General features: G+C 41.2%; 1 protein-coding gene across 5 annotated transcripts in view; it reads left to right on the top strand.

The window, feature by feature from the left end:
• The window catches only part of REPS2 (RALBP1 associated Eps domain containing 2), a 218676-nt gene that overhangs the window by 45717 nt on the left and 149238 nt on the right, over positions 1-23721 (top strand). For all 5 annotated transcript variants that reach the window (XM_045995957.1, XM_045995953.1, XM_045995956.1 and 2 more), the window contains exon 2: positions 15538-15661. In XM_045995957.1, coding sequence (XP_045851913.1) covers positions 15538-15661 — 124 coding nt within the window. The remainder of the gene's footprint in view (positions 1-15537; positions 15662-23721) is intronic.

Genomic DNA, 23721 nt, shown 5'->3' on the forward strand with positions numbered 1-23721 from the left:
GGGAAAGTTTGGGGATTTGGGTACCAGGGAAGTGTCAGTGTGTACCTGGGGGTGAGGTGCAGGACAAAGACAGACAGTTGAGAGCAAGGCCAGGCCTTAAATGGTGGGTGTCTGTTAAGCTAGAGTGGGGGAAAGGATGGATGTTTATTGATGGGGCCGAGAAAGGGGATTTGGTCCTGGAAAGAGGTTAGTGGCCCATTAGGTCACTTGGAGCTGGGTTCTGGCTAGTTGGGCTGAAGAATTCATTTGCATTTGCTTTGGCAACGCTGGGGGACTTAATGTGCTGGGCCCTGCTGTGGGGAGAATAGTCATGAACAGTTTCGGTGTCCTGTAGTATAGATAGTCTGCTCTGAGGGGGCCAGCTTTCTTGCCAGGCGGCTTCCAGAACGACAGGGAGGGGAGAGGAGCATTTGTTATTTTAAGAGTTGAAAGAGTCTTCACTAAGAATTCGACAAAGAAACCCAATTAGTGAAGTCAGATTGCTTACCCCATCAAAAAGTGCTATTTCTGGTATGATTTTAACTCTGTGCTGGAGGGTTCTGATCTGTCTGGGTTTAAGTTGGAGAGTGAGAACTCTATTGTGATCTGACTCAACTTCCATTCGTTCATCCCCTACCCAAAGCATTTCAAGGACTTGTATATGATGCATGGGAGCTCCACTGCCGTGAGGTGCCTTCTCATACTCTGTTTCTCTCACCAAGGCACTGGTTTGAAACGGGAATGTGTTTACGAGTGAGTGCATGGGTGTCTGTGCATGCACAACTGTGTGTAACGTAAAAGATACATAGAAGGGACTGAAATGAACAAACTTACAAAAATACCAAATAACCCCAACCTGTAATTTTATTTTTGAAAAGCACTAAAAATGTCAATAAACAAACTGCCTGAAAAGTGAATCCTTTGTCATGTGTGGTCACCTGAGATTTTCCTGTCTCCCGCTGTACAAAATTCTGTGATGTGGCAGAGCCTAGAAACCAGGGCCAGCATCCTAAAATGAATCTGAGCCACCGTTGCATTTTAATTCAGTTCTTGTGTCAAAACTGCGTGTGTGCGTGTGGGTTCCTTCATCTCATTGATTCCTGGCCTTTGAGTCAGTATCTGGCACACGGTCAGCCCTCGGTAAATGTTCTTACTGTTGGTTCTATTGTTCTTTTCCCCTATACTGTTCTACATCCCAGTGACTGTCTTCCTGGGGTGGGCAGGATGCTTCCTTTGTTCCTGGGTGGTTCACTCTCATTGCACTCTTCCCCTCAGCACACTTGGAAGTGTTAGATCCGGTTTGTCCCCAGGCAGGCACACGTGCAGCCATTTGGACAGGTTGAAAAGCTGGGCGTTGGCTTTCCAAAGAAGACCTGGTTTATAAAAGTCATAATAAATCATTGTCATCAAATGTCATCACTACCTGTAATCTTTCCTCCTTCCAAATGACGGTATAGGTGCATGACAAAATCTGTAGAATCACTCTGTCCGCCTGATAAATGCTGATCCACTGTGCAAACACCGAAGCAGCTAACCTGAGTGTAGAATTTCTTTGAATTCTCGTCTTTGGGAACCGTATTAGTTTCACGTTCAACTCCATAACATATTTCTTTGTCTCAATTCAAAAATGATCTCCCTCCTGGAAAAACAAACAACAAAAAAAACTGAGTAAATTCAAAGCTCTGGGGGGTTATGTTGCATTTCTCTTGGACTTTGTTTGCTTGGAATCAGATGATTACAAAAGGACTTACCTGAGGTGCTTGCTATCCTGGAATCAGGTGTTGTCTTTGATCCTTTAAATCTGAAAAAGTTTTTTTGAATACGTTGATGTAGTCACGTAAAGCCCAATTCAGTGGTACAAAACAGCATTCATAGGGGTTCAGAGTTAAAACACAGTAGAGCATATTTAAGGTCATCCATAAGCCTTCGTAGTGGGAAATCAATGGGATGGGTGCTGTGGAGAATGCAAGGATGATTTTAAAAAGTCTAGACTTGCCCTCGAGACTTGTGGCCTTGTAGGGGGATGTAGCAGGTATCCTGAGAATCATAATACAAAGTAGAAGTGGTAAGTGGCAGAGGGAGAGGTTCAGACTATAGTTTTAGCTTTTACTGTAGAATTCATTTTTGTAGAATTAATGGATCTAGAAAAAGCCTGCATCCAATCTAGTCAGAGTGCTTCGTTCCATTAGATGAGACTTGAGACCAAGGGAGGTCAGGTGCCTTCCCCTTGGTCACCCAGTCTGGCAGAGCTACCTTTGACAAAGATAACTCATTTTTATAAAGCGAGGTGCTGCCTTGATCTGTGTTGGCAGCTTCGAGGAAAGAGCACTGTGTTTGCGTGTTAAATCTGGGCTGGGTGAGTGAGAACCTTTGCAGCTTTGTCCAGCTGGGCACTTTGTTTTGAAATTGCACCTAGAGCAAGTGGGAGGAGAATGGTTTTGGGTATGTCTGTAATGTTTTCTGCTGGCGTCGGGTTTGGCTTTGTCTCTTACAATTTTTTTGAATTCTTTTAATTAGATAATACATGTATAAGATTCAGAATTCAAAATGTATAATATGAAATACAGCAAACTCTTCCGACCCCTGTGCCTTGGCTAACCTGTTCCTTTCCCTCCCTCCCTCCCTCCCCTTCCCTTCCCTGGCAGCCAAGTTTGTTAGCTTCAACTTCCAGAGATAGTGTATGGATATATAAGTAAATGTGTCTACAGTCAACCCCCTCAAAAACAACCTCCTCTACCCATATTGTGCACCTTACTTTTTCTGTTTCAGCAGTTTAACCTGATGACCTTTCCGTGTCATTCATGATACAAGGAGCTTCCTCATTCTTGCGTAGGTGGTGGCTTTTGTTTCTTGTGGCAGACAGCTGAATCCACTCTAGATAAAGTGGAGCCAAAGAGGGATTAGGATTTTGGGTAACTGGTAGAATTGTTTGGAAGCTGAAGAAGAGGCCAGCATCTAATTTTCCGAGCCCGGCATAGCCCTCCTAGTAAGTGGAAGCCACCTGTGTTCCTGCTCGCACTGCCGCGGAGAGCAGGGCTTGCCTGCACTGCAAGGGCTTCCCTTGTCACCCTGAGCCAGGGAGGTGGCTTTGCAGCTACTGCAGTTTCCTGCCTGCAAAAGCAGATGCTCTGAGCAAGCTTCTCTTCCCTTCTGTTTCTCACTTCCAGAGTGAAGTCATGTGTACGTATGCTTGATCAGTGGAGCCGTGGTCACATGTTTGCAGTTTAGCTGCAAAGAAGCCTAGGAATTTGATTCTCAGCTTTCAAGTTGGGAGGGGAGACTTGTAATATGAGAAATTTCTCCAAATAGAGAAAAGCTTTCAAAAGACGATGGATGATCACAGATATGACACATGTCTACTAGAGCTGCCTAGAATTCTGTTGTGTGGATGAATCACAGTTGATGAAACTAATATTTTAGATGAGGAACCTCTCGTGTTTTCCAGCCTGTATCTTAGATAACATGTACTGAATGACCTTGTACCTATGTCATTTTACTTGTGCGAAATGGAATATAAATTCATAGACGTAGAATTCCTAGATCAAAGAGTTGATCATAATTCTTAGGGATATTGCCAAACGGTCTCTGGATGTTATACCAATCTGTGTTTCCACTAGCCGTGTACAAGCTCCTGATTTTTTGCCGAGAGTCTTTTTCCTGTTCAGATTTCATCGGAGCCAGAGTAGCAGGCTGGGTCTTCCCCACTAATGGGGTAAATTTGGGGCCTTAGGCCAAGAATCCTGGCACACCAGGTCTGGGTTGTAACCTCTGCCAGGACAGTCTGTTTTTAGCTTCTGGGCTGGATTCAGCCTATAATTTTATTATAGATTCTTTAGCCTTAAATTAAATGGCATCTTGGGGCACCTGAAAGATAATGTACCTTCCAAAATGGATTTGCAACTTGGGAGGAGCTTATATGTTGAGAGGACTTGGATCTCACTATGTTTTCACAAATGTGTAAGGACATTTTCAAAGAATGGTTATGAAGATGTATAATACCTTTTCCCCTTTAAAAATAAAACACAAATAAGTGAAATAAGCCAGACAGAGACAAATACTACATGGCGTCACTTCAGTGTGGAGTCTTGGGAGGGGAAAAAAAAAGTCAAATTCATGGAAACAGAATAGAATGGTGGTTGTCAGGGGCTGGGGTGGGTAAGCGGTGGAGGAGAGGGGGAGAGGATGGTAAAAGGGTCAGATTTTCACTTTATAAGTTGTATAAGGCCTGAGGATCTAACGTGAAACATGGTGACTATAGTTTGTAACACTGCATGGTATAACCGAAATAAGCTAAGAGGTAAGTGTTCTAACACACACAGAATAGGTGAGGTGACGAATGTATTAATTAACTCTGGGGGAAATCCTTTCATAATGTGTATGTATATAGAATAATCACAGTATACACTTTATATGGCAATTTTACTTGTCAGTTACACCTTAAAGCTGAAAAAAAGGGCAGAATCTTATTTTTAGGGTGTTAGATTATTGCACAAATTTTGCTTCTTACTGAAATCTGGCATCCAGTTGCCCCAGTTGAAGATATGTAGTAGTATAGGAAGCCCTTGTTCAAAAGCTTCTGAAAATTTTAAAGAAATTTATATAAATGGGTAGAAAATGGGCAAATACATGTGTGTGATTTTTTAAAAAGATTTTATTTGAGAGGGAGAGAGAGAGAGAGAGAGAGCTTGAGTGAGCACATGAGCAGGGGGAAGGTTAGAGGAGAGGAAGAAGCTGGAGCAGGGAGCCCAACTATGTGGAGGCTCAGTCCCAGGACCTGGAGATGGTGACTTGAGTCTAAGGCAGACGCTTAACTGACTGAGCCACCCAGGCCCTGTGTTCTTCCCTAATGGAAGTGTTCGCTCTTTAAGCTGGCATTTACTTAGTATAGCTGATTATTTCAAGAAAATACCCTTTCTGCGTGGCTATTGAGAGTATCTTCAAGGATATAAAGTATAGCTCAGGGAGGCAGTGTGATGTTGTGCAGGGGTTGGTAACCCTTTGTGTATAGGGCCTGGTAGTAAATATTTTAAAGCTTTGTAGGCCAAGAGGCAGAATTGAGGACATTATATAGGTACTTATATAACAAGAGACAAAACGACTTTCCACAAGCTTTTTATTGACAAAATTCAAAATACAACAATCCAGTACTTTTTTTTTTTTTTTTTGTAATACAGGTCTGCTAGTAAGAAACATGGGATTCTTGTTTTTTGGATAACATTTTACCTAATGGGATTCAAAGCTAGCGTTCCCCGATCATCAAATTGATTGCAAATGTTCATTTGTAAAAATGAACGGTTATGAAGATGGTTATCTTCTCAGCTCACAGGCTGTACAAAACCAGGCAATGATCCAGATTTGGCCCATGAACATTATTAGTTTTCCAACCCCTGTTGTAATGGGAAGACCATGAGCTTTGGACACATGCATGTGTAGGTTTGAGTATTGGCTCTGAACTTGTGACCTTGAACATCTCACTTAACTAAGGTGTGATGTTTATTTGTGCATAAACTGGAGGTAATCATATAACACATGGAATAAATATCTTCCCCATCTTTGTTGTGATTGTTGTGATTTTGAATCAGGATTCCAGTTCTATAGATGTTGATGTAATTTAGCTAGACTTACTTACAATTAGTATTTAACAGATTGAAGAGGCAGTTTGTCAGGGGACAGAATGGTCTCAAAGTACCATGTGAAAACATGTTTTTGCAATGGAGAGATCTGGCTGCCACCACCTTACCCAAATGGCCAAGCTTGGTAACCAGTGGTGAGGTGTTCTGACATTATGTGCCCCTCACTGATATGTACCTCTTACTATATCACAGTATCACCTATGTGCTGTTGCTGCCAAAAATGTTTGACGTGAGTGTTACCATAAGGAAACAGACAAATCTAAAATATGGAACATTCTTCAGGAACATTGTACAATCTTGAAAGGATTCGGTGTCATGAATAACCAAGTGAGATGGTGCTAGATTAGGGGAAGATTAAGGGGAGGCAAGATAAAAATGTAATGCATACGCATTAATTAAATCTTGGATATGGAAGAGTTCTGTAGGCTATTTATAGGACAATTGAGGGAATGTGAGTAGGGACCATATGTTGTATGATAATATTAATGTTGATTTCCTGAGGTGTGATGATGGTGGGATGGTGTAGGAGGATATCTCTATTTTGGGGAGAAGAATAATAAAGTATTTAATGGTGGGGGAGAGAGGGAGTGAGAGAGTGAGAGAATGAGAGAGAGAAAAGAGCAAGTTGTTTTGTTCAGTGCTGCTCACTTTGTAGCATGGCCCAAACACAGTGCTTTTAATGGGGAGGTACCTAATACATATTAAAGTGTTAAGTATGTCTAAGTATTAGTGGGCTTCTCTGTCTGAAATTATGCCTAAGCACTGAATGTCTGTCTTCTCTTCAACAGTGTGCTGGTTTGGCTTGGGCATATACTGTGGTACTTCATGTTGAGTATTTGGATATGGAGGTTCATATTTTCTTGGGCAGCTCACCCAAGTACCTCTGGGCTGAAAATCCCTCTGGATTTTTAGAATGTATAAATGAATAGGAAAGGGAAACTCAGGTTGGTTGACCCAACTCTTCAGCTGGTACAACTTGTCGCATGTCCTTCAAATATTCCTCTATATTTTTGTTGTCGAGGGTGCCTGCTTGGGGGCTGACATCCCCTGGGGGTATGCCAAGTAGAAGGAGGCTTGGAGGAAGACGCCTGCCATGTGTGTCTCCGGAGCACCAAGCTCCTGGAGCATCACTGAGATCTTCTGGGCTCTGAGGCAGAGGGTAAAATAAAGCATGATGAGGCCTTTCCTTGTGCTTTGATCCTAAGCAGTCCTTCCTAGTTGAGCAGGCATGGAACAGACAAGTTAATAATCTCTTATATTCCTGCAGGAACTCTTATGGCTATATGGTGTGAGATGACTAAAGCCAATTTAGCAGCCACTTGTAAAAGTAATTATAAGATGAGAGAAAGAAGAGTGATTCTGTTACTACAGGCTGTGAAAATGAATTAATTCAGCAAACATTAATTGAGCAACTGAAAAATAGCAAGCATTGTAAAATATGAGTCCTGGGGTACACATGATAAAGATATACTCTTGCCTGGGGTTGGGCATGTTTGGGGGTGGGGGAAGGAGTTGGGGTATAGTGGAGACAGTAATCAAAATACAGACTTGGCAATATTACAAGGCTAGTGATGTGACAGAAAGTTAGGAGGAGGGTTATTGGAATGCAGAAAACATGCCATATGGAGTTAGGTTGCAAACATAAGGTTGGTCTTGAGGTGATCTGGAGAATGAGTCTTGCTGGTAATGAAGTGGGGAGACCTCCAGCTTCCAGGGGATATACCACGTGCCCATAGGCTTGAATGACTCTTATGTGTTGAGACTGGTTGGCATCTGGAGTGGCTGAAGCTTTAGATACTTGGCGGAGAGGAGACAGACATGGGGTTGTTGGAAAGGTAGTTTAGGCCAGATGGGAGGGCTTCAAAAGCCATGCTCAGGAGTCTGGGTTTTACAGGAAGGGGAAGGAGGAGGAGCCGGAGAGCTGGAAGTCCCTTTGAATTGGGGGAGGAGCCGGAGAGCTGGAAGTCCCTTTGAATTGGGAGGTGATCTCGTTTCAGTAAGATCTCATGGAGGGAGTGTGGAGGATGGTGTGGTGAAAGTGCACGAGTCTAGGGGCAGAGCCTGAAGTAGTTGATGGGTGAGTTAGGAATCAGAATTTGGCAGCTACAGCAGAGAAAGAATAGAAAATAAGGGTCCACTGGTGCTCTTGCAGAATTCTTTCAACCCCTCCTAACACAACTTTTTATAATTTTAAATCTTTCTAAGGAAGTCTTTAAAAAAATACTTGAAGAAGAGAAGCTTATTCTGACCTTTGAATGTTCTGAAAATTTATTACATTTCAGCTTGGAAAGAAAGTATTATTTCAGGCAAACTGGAACATGTGCGGACTGATTACTCAGCACAGCCACTTAATCTTTCAGAATTAGGTAGGAGGGAAGCTATTTTAGTGGCCTTCAGTCTTCTTCCAGAACTTTGTCCAGGTTCCTCCCAAATGGTTGGTGAATTTTTCTGATTTGTATCCAGCACCCCCATAGTTTAGTGTACATCTGTAAGCTGTAAGGAAGTTGATTTCATCCATTCCTTATCCCCCCCCCCCCATCTCTGGCCTTCCACCTGAGAAAACAAATACAAGTCCATAGGTTCTGGTTCTGTGTCAGAATTTGCACAATGTGTAATCTGAGATGGGTCCAGCTGAGATCGTTACAGTTTTGGAATTTAAATAAGAGGAGTGGAATCTTTGTATTTTTTCTTTATTTTGAGCAATGCTTGGCAACGTGGACTGTTTGAAGGAGCAGTTACGTAAAATATCTCCTGCTAATTGAGTATTTGGGGAGAAAGCACCACCTTATTGTCTTCAGTTCATGTTAAAATATTTCTACCCACAATTAAGAGCTTTTCCATGGAGAATTTAATTTAGCCTTAGAACATCCTGAATCTTGAGAAACAAAACTTTAGAAAATTAACCTCTTTTTTGAGTTGAGACATTTCAGTCTTACAAGAGTCCATATGTAAGTTCCAAAAGCTTATAATTACTTTGTCTTCCTTATGGCTTGACTATTTTGGAAAGTTCTTGGGAGGGTTAGTGTACCAAAAAGCAAGAAAAGTGACCTATGGGCTTACCTTACCTATGTGTGTATGTTCCATGTTTGCTACAAAGCAGTGACCCTAGTGATGTGTGGGACCAAGGGACACTTTCCAAGGTAAATGAAGCAGTTTACTAGTGTCAGATTTGAGTGTTGGTCTCAAAGTACCATGTGGAAGTTTAATAGCAATTTCATTTACCTTTAGTTAAGAGCTTTTCAGTTCTGTGTGTTACTTACGGCAATGGAATAAATGAAGGTTAACTTGATACTGAATTAACACTGAAATAGTTAAATTATTTGCATGTCAGGTATTATAGTTTTTTAGGGATGATTCTGCAACACAACTATATTGATGCTGGAACCACATTGATGATGTTGGTGTTTTTTCCCATGCGTGGGCAAGCCTGTACCTGAAGATGTATGACTTTTATATTCCCAGTAAGGGATGTGTTATACAACTCAGTGACTTTTTGTTTGTGAAGGTGGGTTCATTGACTTGATTGAGAATTTTTTTCAATCCTGTGCGTTACAACCTGGATGCCTATCCTTGTGCTAGGAGGTGAATGGAAGTTACCCCTTGCCCTTGGAGAGAAGACATCTTAATGGGAGGCAGAGAGAAACAGATCATTGTAATATGGGATAAGTGCTGAAATAGACATGAAAAAGCTTGAATGTGGAGAATGTCGAACATACACATACACGTAAGTACAGACAGAGTAGGAGAATGAATGAACCCTCATGAACACCATCACTCAAATGGTTCTCATCTCAGGGGCGTGCTTGTTGCAGCTGTACGCTCCGCTCTACTTACTCCCCTCCACCCTTTTGTTTGGAAGAAAATCCAAGACAATATATCATAGGGTGGGCATTTATAGATATTTGAAGAGTCAGAGAGTACACAGGGAAAATAAACTATACTTGGGGAGTTGGGAAGGAAGGAGCTACGGAGAAGTAGCATTCAAGAATGGAGGGAGTAAGTTCCAGTTTCAGGGGAAAGGGATGGGACCCAACGATTACTGAATATCCCTATGCATTGTATTAGGTTCATTTAGTACACTGGTTCATTTTTTCCCTCACAACAGTTCTATGAGGGAGGCACTATCTCTGTTTTACAAATGAGGAAATTAGGTTTCAGGCAGATTTAAATAAATTTGCCCAAAGTTATAAAACTAATTAGTTTTCCGCGTTGCAAACCAGCCTTGACTTAAAGGCTATTTAGTTTGCCATCTTCTGCACCATGTGCATAGATACAGAGAAGTGAAAGCACAAGATGTGTCTGTGAAATTGGGAGATGTGGAGTGCAGCTGCAGGGTGTGTGTGTGTGTGTGTGCGTGCCTGGGTGTGTGTGTGTTCATGTGTCTGTGTGTTTGTCCATGTTTGGAGATGAAACTAGAGAAGCTTCTCTTGGGCCAGGTTGTGAAGGGACTTTAATGCTATACTAAAGAGAGAGAATATTGTCCTGAGGTTGGTGGAGTTCCAGGCTGAGAGGTCTTTTTTTTTTTTTTTTTAAGATTTTATTTATTTATTTGACAGAGAGAGATCACAAGTAGGCAGAGAGGCAGGCAGAGAGAGAAGGGAAGCAGGCTCCCCCCTGAGCAGAGAGTCTGATGTGGGCCTTGATCCCAGGACCCCGGGATCATGACCTGAGCTGAAGGCAGAGGCTTTAACCCACTGAGCCACCCAGGCGCCCCCAGGCTGAGAGTCTTAAAGCATGAGAGCAGTATTGTCAGCTTCTCAAAAGGAAGAATATGCATGATATATGGAGACCGACTGGAACTGGAAGATGAGCTCAGGTGAGTACAGGTCAGAAAGATGATTTATTCAACCATTATTTATGAAGTATAGACATTATGGCAGAGAACAACCTGATGAACAACAAGCACATCTCCCTATTTCATGGAGATTAGTAGAAAATTAGTCATGTGCAAATGGCCTGTTGTAATGTGATTTATAATAAGAAATATATATTTGGGGGGCGCCTGGGTGCCTCAGTGGGTTAAAGCCTCTGCCTTTCGCTCAGGTCATGATCCCAGGGTCCTGGGATCGAGCCCCGCATCAGGCTCTCTCCTTGGCAGGGAGCCTGCTTCCTCCTCTCTCTCTCTCTCTGCCTGCCTCTCTCCCTACTTGTGATCTCTATCTGTCAAATAAATAAATAAAATCTTTAAAAAAAAAAGAAATATATATTTGGTCTTCAACCCAGTTCCTAAAGCACAGAGCCCCTAAAATCCTTGGAATTTCCTGTGATCAGAGCAGTGACTGTGCCTTTTGTTACGTTAATAAGGTGACTGGGGGTAAGCCCTCAGCTAACCTGAGATACTGGCTGGTTGCCAAGGGAACCAACCTTGTGATTTGGAGATTTGGAACTTCGGATACCCTCCCTTCACAAACCTCCAGGCAGGGAGGGCGCCGGAGGTTGAATCAGTCACCAATAGTCAGTGATTTAATCAATCATGCTTATGTAATGAAGCACCCATAAAAACCCCAAAGGACAGCTTTCAGAGAGTTTCTGGATTGGTGAGCTCCAGGTATCTGGGGAGAGTGGAGTGGTGCTCCAAAAGGCTATAGAAACTCTGCACACTCCCCCATACCTTGACCTATTAATTTCTTTCATTTGGCTGTGTTTGGGTTATATCCTTTTTATAATAAACTTAATCCACTGAGTAAAATGTTGCTTTGAGTTCTGTGAGCTGTTGTAGCAAATTAACCAAACCTGAGGAGGGGTCATGGGGACTTCTGATTTTTAGCCAATTTGTAACAAGCTGGGGTTGTGACTGATGTCTGAAAGGGTGTGTGTGGGGGTGGGACCCAGGGGGCAGAGGATCAAGCCCTTAATCATTCAAGAAAACCTCCTATATCTTGGGAAGAGCAGTGAGTCTGCAGTATTTGAACCACGACCTACTCCCCACCTGTCCTCCACCAGTTCCATATGAGGAGAGCTCTGTTCCTGATGGACCCAGCCAAGAGTCTGATGCTGTCTCTACGTAATCCTGTCAGAGCAGAGTTGAATGGCAGGACACCCAGATGTTGTGTTGAACAACAGGACACCCAGATGTTGTCTGGAGAATTACTTTGTGCTGTGTGGGATACCTCCCCCTTCACATTCTGGGATTGGTTTCAGGACCATAATACCTATGATCCAATGAAAAGGTGATAAACTTTCTAGTTCTCAGACAAATGCAAAGTAAAACTGCAGTGAGATACTACCACTGTCCCATTAGAGCAGTGAAAACGAAAAAGCCCAAGAATACCAAGTGTTGGCAGTGACGTAAAGCAAACTGAATTCCCAAACACCGTTGGTGGCAGCGTGGCCATATCCACTAACACTAAACATATATATATCTGGTAAGCCAGCAATTGCCACTCTTAGATAAAAACCTAACGAGAAATGTATTTCAGGTCAATGTATTCTGCTCTGCATGTCTTGACAAGACATGAGCAAGAATATTATAGCTGCACGATTCAGAATAGACCCAAAGTGGAAACCATCCAAATGTCCAGTGGCAGAAGGACAGATAATTTGTGACATACCCACACAAATATTTGAATAACAAGTAAAATGACTGTACGTTACTTCACTCAACAACTTGAAAGAATGTCAGAAACAATACTGAACAAAGAAGCCAGACATGTGGGTACATAGTCTTTGACTATATAAAGTTCAGAAAAAGGCAAGACTAATCTATGATATTAGAAGTTAGGAAAATGGCATATGGGTAGCGATTGAAAGGAGCTACACAGGCGGGACTTCTAGAAGGCTTGTAATGTTTTATTTCTTGATCCTGACCGCTTGTTACATAGTTGTGTTCCATTTGTGAAAACTTATGTCCCTATACACCATACACTTAGGATTTGTATGCTTTTCTGTATCTATATTATGCTTTTCCATATGAATATTATATTTCTTCTAGAAACAAATTCTGATAATTAGTATTGATGTTTACTAGTTTACTTGAGGAAAACTCACTATTATCTGAAAGTCACACTCGGGTTCTTAGTGTCTCTCTATATTAGTGCCTGCTTGTTTTGTTGTGAGAACATCACCAACTAATGAAATAAAGTTAGAAAAAAGTCCAGTCTGTTCCTGTATGGTTAAGCACGTGAATTCTTTTAGAAAATTTGTTACGATAGCCAGGTGAGGTACTAGGAAGGGTTAAGGCCATGACAGGGGGGAAGATAGGCTTGGTTTGGGACACAGGTCAGTGGTTGACTGGATACGGTTACCATTGAAAATAAGTTTTTGATTTAGGATATGGAACAGTTGACATCAGCAAGATTAATTAGCAGGTGCCAGGATACATGGGGAGGGGCTTAGTTATGTTATTTTCTAAGGTGGGGTTGGCTATCTGCATTAGGGTTTTGGAAAAGCGCCTGAAGCTCTGAGATGTTACATTTGGAAAGAGGGATTTGGTGATCATTTGGATGGTAATTGAGGCAGTGCATTTACTGAATGGATGGTATTGTCAGCACTGTGAATTAGCTCTCATGAGGTAATGACTGTTCTCTCTCCTTACACTGATGGGGAGACTGAGGCACAAGAGTTAAGTAGTTTGCCTTAGGTTATGCAAACAGTTAATTAGTGCCAAGGCCAGGATTCACAACCCAGTCTTTTACTCCAAGGGCTGTTCTCTTTGCTGTAACATCCTACTGCTTCTCCAGTCAAGAATGAATCTGGGGAGGACTGAGACTTTAGGAACAGCATTCTGAGAAACTCAGCAGACCCTCTCCAGTGAAACAACCTTTTAAGTGGTAATAAAAAAATACGAAAAATAATTAAAGTCATTGGAAATTGACCTGAGGACGTAGAGCAAATGGAGAAGCATTCAAGAACACCTCCTAAATCTTAGTCTGCAGTATTTGAACCACGACCCGCTCCCCACTTGTCCTCCACCAGTTCTGTATGAGGAAGGCTCCGTTCCTGATGGATGCAACCAAGAAGTCAGGACTCGCTGTCCCCCAACCCCAGCTGTAGTCTAGGGTTAGGAGTTAGATCACCTGCTATGAGAAATACTGTAAGTATCGGAAGGAAGGGAGGGAGGGAAGGTGAGACAGAGAGAGGGAGAGAGGGAGAGTAGGGAGGGAGGGAGGGAGAGGGAAGGTGAGAGAGAGAGAGAGAGAAAGAGAGAGAGAGACTAATCTATACATTCAAGAAGCCCAGCCCTGTTCTCTCACATCCTGTGGCTGCCAGACTATTTCTGTGAGGCAGGCTGGGGACGCCTGCAACCACAGTGATGCCTGCGGTTGGGGTGGGGGCTTGGGTGTACGGTCTGTTAAATAACACAAAGCTCGGTGTTCTTCCTGAGATTCAGCAACTTTCCTTGAATATATGCTCCCTGGATTGCTGCGAGCCTTTGGTTAATTTCCACAGTTCTGTCCATTTGTATAGTCGGTTTTCTCCTTGCTTTGGTGGAGGAGAGAATTTTTGGAGGCCTCTTTTTGCTGACATCCTAGTTGAATTTTTGTAGGATTTTTTCTTAAGATTAATTAGTGGCTCTTTATAGTTTGGAAATCTAAAAGCCCATCCATAAGGATCAACTAAAAAAAGAAACCACGGTGTATCTTTATAGCAGAGTATTGTGTAGTTGTTAAAAGAAAGATGTAATTTTAACTGTGCTTATAGAGAAGATTTTTCTTCAAGGAATAATGCTAAATGAAAACAAGTTGCAAAATAGTATGTGGTATTCTATTTGTGTAAAGTATTGAATAAACAAGTGGAAAAACACAGGTGTGTGCTATATATATGTGTGTGTGTAGAACATTTCTAAAGGAATACAGAAAAAGAATATAATGTTTTCCTCTGGCCATAGGAAGTGGAGGCTGCTTTTTAGATCTTCACCCCACTTACTATTATTTGAACTTTTGAGTATTACTTTGAAATAACTTTAAAAAGTTGGGGCGCCTGGGTGGCACAGTGGGTTAAAACCTCTGCCCTCGGCTCAGGTCATGATCCCAGGGTCCTGGGATTGAGCCCCGCATCGGGCTCTCTGCTCCGCGGGGAGCCTGCTTCCTCCTCTCTCTCTGCCTGCCTCTCTGCCGAGTTGTGATTTCTCTCTGTCAAATAAATAAAATATAAAAAAAAAGTCATTGAATATTTGTTAGTTTTAAACTACCAATAGGATATGTGTTTAGGTCTGCAAATTAAAGATTGCAAGATCTTTTTTTTTTTTTTTTAAGATTTATTTATTTGACAGATAGAGATTACAAGTAGGCAGAGAGGCAGGCAGAGAGAGAGAGAGGAGGAAGCAGGTTCTGCGCTAAGCAGAGAGCCTGATGTGGGGCTCGATCCCAGGACCCTGGGATCATGACCTGAGCTGAAGGCAGAGGCTTTAACCCGCTGAGCCACCCAGGCGCCCCTAAAGATTGCAAGATCTTAAAGACATTTGTGTTCATAGTCTAACCCCCCTTTTGCTCCTCTGAAGTGAGCACTTGTGATGTTGTTTCAATGCTTAGGAAATCCTATTGCCAGAAAACTTTAAAAATAATTAATTCACTTTTAGTTTTGATCAGCTGGGGTAATCTACAAGTAGCGGTAATGACTAACCTGTTCCCTTTTCACTCCAGTGATCTTCTAGACTTTGTACATTAGTATCCACCCACCCCGAACAATTCACTGCCTTTTGTAAGAATAGTCATAGCCATCCTGTCACCTTTATTTTTATCTTTGAAAGAGGAGGAATAATCACTCAGTCCTGAAACACCATGAGTAGGTATAATTTAATTATCTGAATTGAAAATCTTCCTATCAACTGGAGGAAAAAAAACCCCAACCAGTGTGTACACATAGGTTCTCCAGGGAGTTTTTGGTTAGCTACACTGTGAAATCCTTCAGATTTCATAATATATCTTGTCTCATTTTCCTGTTATGAAATGAGGTTTACAGCTTGGCTTTTCTTGTCTCTATTCAGATCACAGAACTGTGTGGTGCAAAGCGAGTTGGTTATTTTGGTCCAACACAGTTTTACGTTGCCTTAAAACTGATTGCTGCAGCACAGTCTGGCCTCCCCGTACGGATAGAGAGTATTAAATGCGGTAAGTGTCTCCCATTTATACATTTTATTGTCCATGACCAGTGTCTTTTTTATGAGAACCGTTTTTAGTGGGCTTAAGGCCTGTTCTGTAAGCATTTGTGGAATTTCTCCTTGCTTCTTCCAACTGTTGTAAAATAAAGTAAGAAAACTTAGCAGGTATCTTACTTTTTCTTTTTTTTTCTTTCTGAAATGGGAAAAAAATTCAGAGAGTGACCTGAGATTCATGCCTTTTTAAATTTTTTTTAAATTTTAGATATTTTTTAGTGTTTTTGTTTGTTTGTTTTTTAGATTCATGCCTTTTAATGGACTTGAAGTTAAAATAGATTTTGTTCTTTAGCAGGAGATCAGGACAGGAATTCTAGAGCCTGTGGCAAAATAATAACATTTAGTTTTATTTTCCTCTTGAGGAATATATAATGCCATTTAGAGTTCTGTTAGGGACAAGGAGACAAATACATGGGAGAGTTTGAGTGGAACCTATTTCTACTTCCTCTCCTGTCCCTGCGAGTCATATCATACATGATCGTCCTTCAATCCCCTAATACCTGAAGCACTCTTCTAATGATCAGTAAGTACTATGGAGCTACCAAAATTTTGGCATAATGAATTTAGCTTCTCAAAGTTTTGATTTAATGTTTTCTTATCTTGCCATCCCTGTCCCCAGCTGAGTGACTGTTTGAACACTTTGTACAACTTAAACAAAAAGCAAAGCCCCAAACTTAGCATCATTTATACTGCCTCAATATTGGGCTTACAGATCTTTATGAAGAAGGTAGATTATTCCTGGGCCGTGCTGAGGTCCTCTGTCCATTAAGTTACTCTCATAAATTCACACAGCCATGCAGGAGTTTCTTCCTTTTCCTCATTTTTAGATTAAAACCACTCAACTGTCCATGCCTGTCCTGTAAAGTCCTTGGTAAACCTCAGAGTGGGTTCAGGAAACTTGTAGTACAACTTGAATAGCTGAGAAGATTCTGATAGCTTGACTTTGGGAAATAAAGCCCTTTTGCACTAACCATCAGGAAGCCACAGTCATCCTGCTAATCTTTATGAAAGGCTTAATGTCTGCCAGAAACCATCTCATTTAGTCCTCCTGATAGCCTACTACATTAGGTGTTTGTGTTAGTTTGCATTGCCTAGGATGAAGTGTGAAACAAATTCCACTGAAATCCCAGTGCCTTAACAAAATGCAGGTTCGCTTCCTGCTTTGCCGTGGGGTCACAGTGACCCTCTAGGGCAGCTGCCCTCCGTGTGGTGGCTTCATGATCCAGCTACTCTCTCTTGCGGCGCTCCCCCCTCCCCAGGCAAGCACCTGTTCCTATAATTGCTGCAACAGAGAAATTGTTTCTCACCCTAGCAGTTAAATACTTAGTCCTGGATGTGACTCTCATTACTCCTTCTCACCGGGCAGAACTTGTCACATGGATCCACCGAACTACACTGCTCACTGGGGGTGGTGTTAATTCTCTCCTGTGCCTGCAAGGAGAAAACTGGCTGTGGATAAACACTGGAAGTCTCTCCTGTGGTGCTGTTGTTATCCTTTTCTTACAGATGTGGAAATTGAACTTTAGGGGGTGTTGAGTAATTCGCCTAAAGACATTATGTTAGTAGAGTTTGGAGCCACAAGCTCAGCCTTCGCTTCCCTCCCTCTTCATGCTTAGTAGCCTCTTCTTGATTATTCTGTTTAGTAAGGTGCTGATTATCATCTGGAATCATGGAGTATTTTCTGAATGGAAAAAAATCTGATCCAAAAGGCATGCCTTGGTATTACATAATTTGGTTCCTTAAAATAATTTTTAATGGAGCATTACTTCAGTGGCAAGTTTGGTATTTACCACTATAAGGCAGAGTGATCACTGCTCTAAGTCACTTGCTGTGATTAGTTTAAAGTCACATCACATTGTACTTGGACTTGGAGTAGACGGAAAATTTCCAGTTTCCATTCCACTGTAAATGATCATTAAGCTTTATTGTTGTATCTTCCAGTTTTATCTTCTGGAAAAGTTAAAACTGCTTTGTTGTATACAAGAATACATTTTTAAAACTTTTGTTGCTTGTTTTAAGTTAGAATGGTCTTTTACCCAATTTGTGTCCACATCTACAGCTTAATTTCCTGGGAGTGGAGGGGGGATAAGGAGGAGTTGTCTAAATTATTACATGGGTAAAGGATTAACAGTTTTTCAGAAGTATAAGGCTTTCTCAGCTCTATTTTATAAATCCTGATGTTGCCTTTTATCTTTGAGAGTTTAAGTATATCCACAGTTAATTTTGAATTTTCTTCCTTCATTTACAGAGTTATTAAATAAAAATTATTTGCAGTCAGCACATGTTAAGTAAGAACGAGAGCAAGATTGGGCCATACTTTGAGCTGCCACTTAGAATTTTCCAGTTTATTGCTTGAAATCCATTAGTTCAGTGTTTGAGGACACAAACCTTGAAGGCCAAAGAGAATGCTCTGTGAGAACTTAATCTGAAAGGTTGTAGTAGCCTCATCATGCTCATGGAGTTGAGTCCATTCTTACTTTGAATTGCCCACGTCTCTGTATATGTTTGTGTTAACCTCTAACCCCACCCTTGCCCATTTTGGCCAACCACCACCATCTATAGTTGTTCAATCCAAGAACCTAGAAGTCATCCTTGATTTCGCCCTTTCCCTCACTCCAAAGGGTGATCCATCAACAGTTCTGGCCCTGTGGCTCTAGTCTCATTGCCTGCTCCCTCCATCTGTCTCTACCCACTAGACCAGACCACCTTCAGCCACTCACTCGGACATCACAGTGGTTTTGTCACTGATTTCTTGGCCTCCTCTCTTCTCTCTTTCAGTCTCTTTTCCCATGTGGCAGTAGGAATGATCTTTGCATCCACCTCCACGAAATCCTCCCCTGGTTGGCTTGTTGTACATCAGACTAGAATCAAAGTCATTACACTCATCTTTAAGGCCCTAAGTAATCTAGTCTCTTGTTCTCCATCCTTATCTTAAACTTGCCTCCTCCTCTTGTGTTCACAGTCTGTAGCCGGACCTCACTGACCTAGCCATTTCTGGTGCAGGAAAGACCATGTTATCTCAAGGTCTTGGATGTTTCCCCCCATCCTTTTCCAATGGCTGGCTCTTCCTCCTTATCCTTCAGGATTTGTGGATGCCCCACCATTCTGTGTAAAGTAGGTTTTGTCAAATTAATTCATTAATGAAGGAACCAGCATAGAGTAAAGCTGGTTCAAGAAAGTGTAGGAGAGTCAGAAATATTTATAGTCATGGAAGGAAAGAATGCTGGAGTAAGATTGCTAACTTACATATAAAATTGATGAATACCCTGTAGAGCAGTAAAACTGTATCTTGGTTATTATACTCTTTTCTAAGATGAAATTCACTTGCATTGCTATTAGACAAGATTAGTTAGCTACCAGTTTTCTACCAGTGAAGTTGTAGAATGTGTAATGGAGAGTAAATAGTAAGTCAAAGCAAAAGTTCAGATCCCTATCGAGTTAGGTAATCCTTGGATGGGTTAATCCTGTTAGATAATGCTTCTGGGTGGCAGTCCCCTCCCTAATTTACTCTCTGCACACAACTGCTCCTTTATAGCACTTTTATCAGTTTGTAAATACTCCTTTCCAAGTTTGACTAATTTCTGTCTTCCTCACTAGTCTGCAAGCTTACCTGAGGGCAAGGGAGGAGGATCTGTGCTATGGAGCACTGTGGACACTCCGGTGTATTTGCTGAGTGAGTGAAGAGATGAGTGCCTCTGTGTGGGGCCTGAGTCCTAATTATCTGTCACTTTTTAAGCTCAAAATAGCTGGATTTCAGATTCATCCAGAACTCTTAAGGGGTTTCTAAAGAAGTCTTTCTAAGGCTGTGGTTCCCAGCCTTGTTTGCACTTGAGAATCTGCTGGAGAGCTTTAAATGCAAAATACAAAAATACAGTGCTAGGGGCCACCTCCAGAAATTCTCATTTCATTAGCCTGGGCTGCAGTCTGAACGTAAGGGTTTTTAAGAGCGTCCCAGGTGTTTCTTAGGTGGAGCCAGGGTTGAGACCATGTTCTAATGAAAGCTGAGTGGAGCATTTTCAAGAGCTTTGCTTAAACTATGAGTATATATTCGGTTATAGCAGGGCCTGAACTGGGGTGAGGCCAGAGGCACCCAGAGTACATAACTTTAAGGGGGGAACTCATTCTTAGGACTGTACAAGTGCTGATTCTGCGTTTACACAATCAGGTCCCTGAGAGTAATCATCTCTTTAAATGTTGGCACTAAGTCTCTCTCTAGCCTCACCCTATTTGGCTTGTTAAACGATGGTATAAACCTTACAATGCTACAGGAGGACGGAAGGAAGGGGAGACATTGAGGGCCAGTGGAGAATTCCTGATGAGGTAAGTGCATGGTGGATATTTGCCTCAGGAGCTGTTGTCCCTTCCTTTGTGAAGACTGGTCCTAACAGGGTGTGAGGACTGAGGGAGACAGGTAGGGCCAAGCTGGGCTCCTTTGGCAGTCTGACTCTTCTCGGAATAATGTTTCAAGTGTATACAAAAACATAGGAGGCGAAAGAAAACCAATTATTTTGAAATTAAAACTAAAGCTTTTAAAAAAGTGTTATATGGCAATATACGTACTTCATGAATGCATGAAATACGAGGCCTGACAGTGACCTAAATAACCAGCGTACTTTCAAAGCAGTGAGGGGCATCAACAGTACTTCAAGATGTCTACAGCAGATGTGGTGTGATATAGAAATATCTGGTCTCGGTGGGGGACAGAGTTACAGGTGCTGCCAATGACCCTGCAGCGTTTCGTTGCCCACATTCAGAAGCAAAGGAAATGCTAACTTTCAGCTAGGGTAGGGAGAGTAAAGACATCATGTTTTTTCTTCACCGAGATGACTGACTCCATGATTTCTTTCCACAGTCCCTCTGGGAGTCTCTGAATCCTAATAATGCAGTAACGTGGTTCACATAGCCTCTGGGGCTGGGCTCACCCACTGGGACTGGCACAGTCTGTAGTGAAAGGAGAAAGAATTAGGACAAAAGAGTAAGTTATTTACAAAATGAAATACATTCCATTCTAAGGCGTTTTTTAAAAATTGAATGCCCTTTTATGAAATTGATGAGTAAATGTAATTTATTTGCCGTTACCCCTCCCAGAAATTACAAGAGGGAGCCGCCAGCAGGCCGGAGTGTTGTGGTCATGGTTCTGTCACCAAATTGCTGCATGACTAAGACTAAGACTAAGCCCCTTCCTGGGCTTAGTTCTTCACCTGGAAGACGTGGATATTCCAAGCAGGTTTTCTCTAGGCTGTTTTCCAGCTCTGAAATGCCACAGTTTCTTGCTGAGTGTTCCAACCTGCAATAGAAAGAGTATTTTAATTTTCTGGATGACAGTATAGCCTTGTGGCTGAGTGTGGGCCCCAGTAATAGGCTGCCTGATTTTGAATTGTTTGCACCATCACTTTTTGTTTGCCCTCAGACAAGTTTCCTAACCTTTTTGAGCTTTTTGGCCCACCTGGAGAAGGGATATACCAATAGTACCTGTCTGACAGGGTTGTTGTGAGCATAAAATCAGGTAATGTCAAAAATCTGGAAAAGCATCTGAACTGTGCCATCTAATGTAGTACTTACTAGCCACATATGGTTATTGTTGATTGAGGAATCGAATTTTTAATGTAAATTATTTAAAATTTGAATAAAAATACTCAAGCAGTGTAAAATATTTTTCCATTAAATGCACCTTTATTGTTTTAGTAAGACTATGTTTTACTTTAACCATTGCATTGTGTAAGACTGGGATCAGCAAACGTTTCCTGTAAGGGGCTAGGTGGTAGGTATTTTAGGCTTTGTGAACCATATGGCCTTTGCTGCAACTACGTAACTCTGCCCTTGAACCATGAAAGCGGATATGGATGATATGTAAACAAAAGAGAGTGGCCATGTTCCAAAAGATCTTTATTTATGGACACTGAAATTTGAATTTCATACAGTTTTCATATCACAACTATTTTTCTTTTGATGTTTTCCAGACATTGAAAAATGTAATACCCATTCTTAACTCAGAGTATACAGAAATAGGCAGTGGGCTGAACTTCCTTCACAAGTTTATGCCCAAAATAAATTAATTCATGTCCATCAGAAACCACTTATAACAATGTTTGCAACAGCTATATTCATAATGGCCCCAAACTGGAAACAGCCCAGATGTTTCTCATAGGAGAATGGATTAAAAAAAAATCTCAATATATTCATAAAAATGGATTATTCCATAGCAATAAAAAGGAATAAACTGTGTCTACATACAGTACACTGGTTGATTCTCACAGACAAAATATTGTGAAGGAAGCTAGTTTCAAGGATAAATACCGAACGATTCCATCTTGTGAAGTTCTATAATGGGAAAGGTAGTCTGGATTTAGAGATTAGAACGGGGTTTGCCGAGTGGGACAAGGAGAGGGGATTGACTAGAAATGGATGTGAAGGAAAATTTTATAGGATGGAAATGTCATATCTTAATTTGGGTGTATGTGCTTATATATACATACATTTGTCAAAATTCTTCAGATGGTACACTTAAGATTTATGTAAATTATCCCTCCATACAAAATACTTCTTACATAATTTTAAAAGAAATCATTTAGTTGTTAACATTTAATGTTATAATATCTCTTAGTAAAATCCAGATTTCTGGCCATAGTGGTCCACATTCCCTCGTGTCAACCAGCAACTGGAACTGTGCTGTGCTAGTAGGGTAGCCAGTAGCCATACTAGTGTGGCTGCTGAGCACCGGAAATGTGGGACGTCTGAATCAAGGTGTGTAGTGCAGGTAAAATACACCTGGGAGTTGAGAAACAAGTCCGAAAAAAAGAATGTGAACTATTTCATTAATAATTTTTATCTCAATTGTATCTTATAATGGTAATATTGAGTTGAAATAATTATTAAAATTAATTTCACCTGTTTCCTTTTTATTTGAAAGAGTTTTGAAAAATTGTGACAAAATGTACATAACATAAAATTTACCATAAAATTTATCTAAACTGTGTTTGTTTAAAGTAATCTCCACACCAAATGTGCGGCTTGAACTCACGACCCTGAGATCAAGAGTTGCATGTTCTACCCACGGAGCCAGCCAGGTGCCCCACCTTAACTATTTTTTAATTGTACCCTTTAGTACATTCATATTGTGCAATCATGTCCACCATCCATCTCCAGAACTCTTTTCATCTTAAATATGTGAAACTCTAAAGCCACTAAACAGCTCTGCATTTCCCCTTGCCCTAGTCACGGCAACCACCATTCTACTTTCTGTCCCTATGCATTTGACTATTGATCCTTCGTATAAGTGCAGTCATACAGTATTTGTGTTTTTGTGACTCTCTTCTTCACTTAAAAAATTCTACTTTCAGTCTCTATACGTTTGACTATTGACCCTTTGTATAAATGAAATCATAATAGTATGTGTCTTTTTGTGACTCTATTCTTCGCTTAAAAAATATTGTAGTTACTATACAATTTACAATTATGTATGCGGCTCGCCTTCAATTTCTGGTGGACAGTATTGAATGACAGTGAACAGCAGCTGCCATTTTAGATGGAACTGGGCTCTCTCTGCTCAGCCCCACCTCTCCCCATTGTCTTTTATCGTTTGTTATTCCATTTCTGTTTCATGTTTACATTTTTTCTAATTGAGGAAATGGAAGTATTATATTCACGTCCCCATCAAACATGGAAAATGAAAGGATTTTTCCCTTACTTTTTAGAGGGTCAGTTGTTTAGAAGCATAGTTTTCTTTGTGGAAGGGAAAAATAGTCATTTATAATTTAATATACAAAGTGTTTCTGTGTTCAAAGACTACAACCTAAGATAACATTACGAAACAAATTACCACCTTGGATGGCTGTACTCATTGTCTCTGTGGCCCCCATAAACCTTCAGTTTGAACTCTGTTTATTTCCTTGTGCTAACTTAATTCAGGTTGGGAGAAGAGATTCTAACCAGGTAACAACTAACAAACTAACAAACAGCTCTTCTCTTGTGATTACTTAACGTACATCATTAAATAGCAGATACTTTCTTGATTAA

The sequence above is a fragment of the Meles meles genome, chromosome X (assembly GCF_922984935.1).
Source record: "Meles meles chromosome X, mMelMel3.1 paternal haplotype, whole genome shotgun sequence".
Taxonomy (NCBI): domain Eukaryota; kingdom Metazoa; phylum Chordata; class Mammalia; order Carnivora; family Mustelidae; genus Meles; species Meles meles.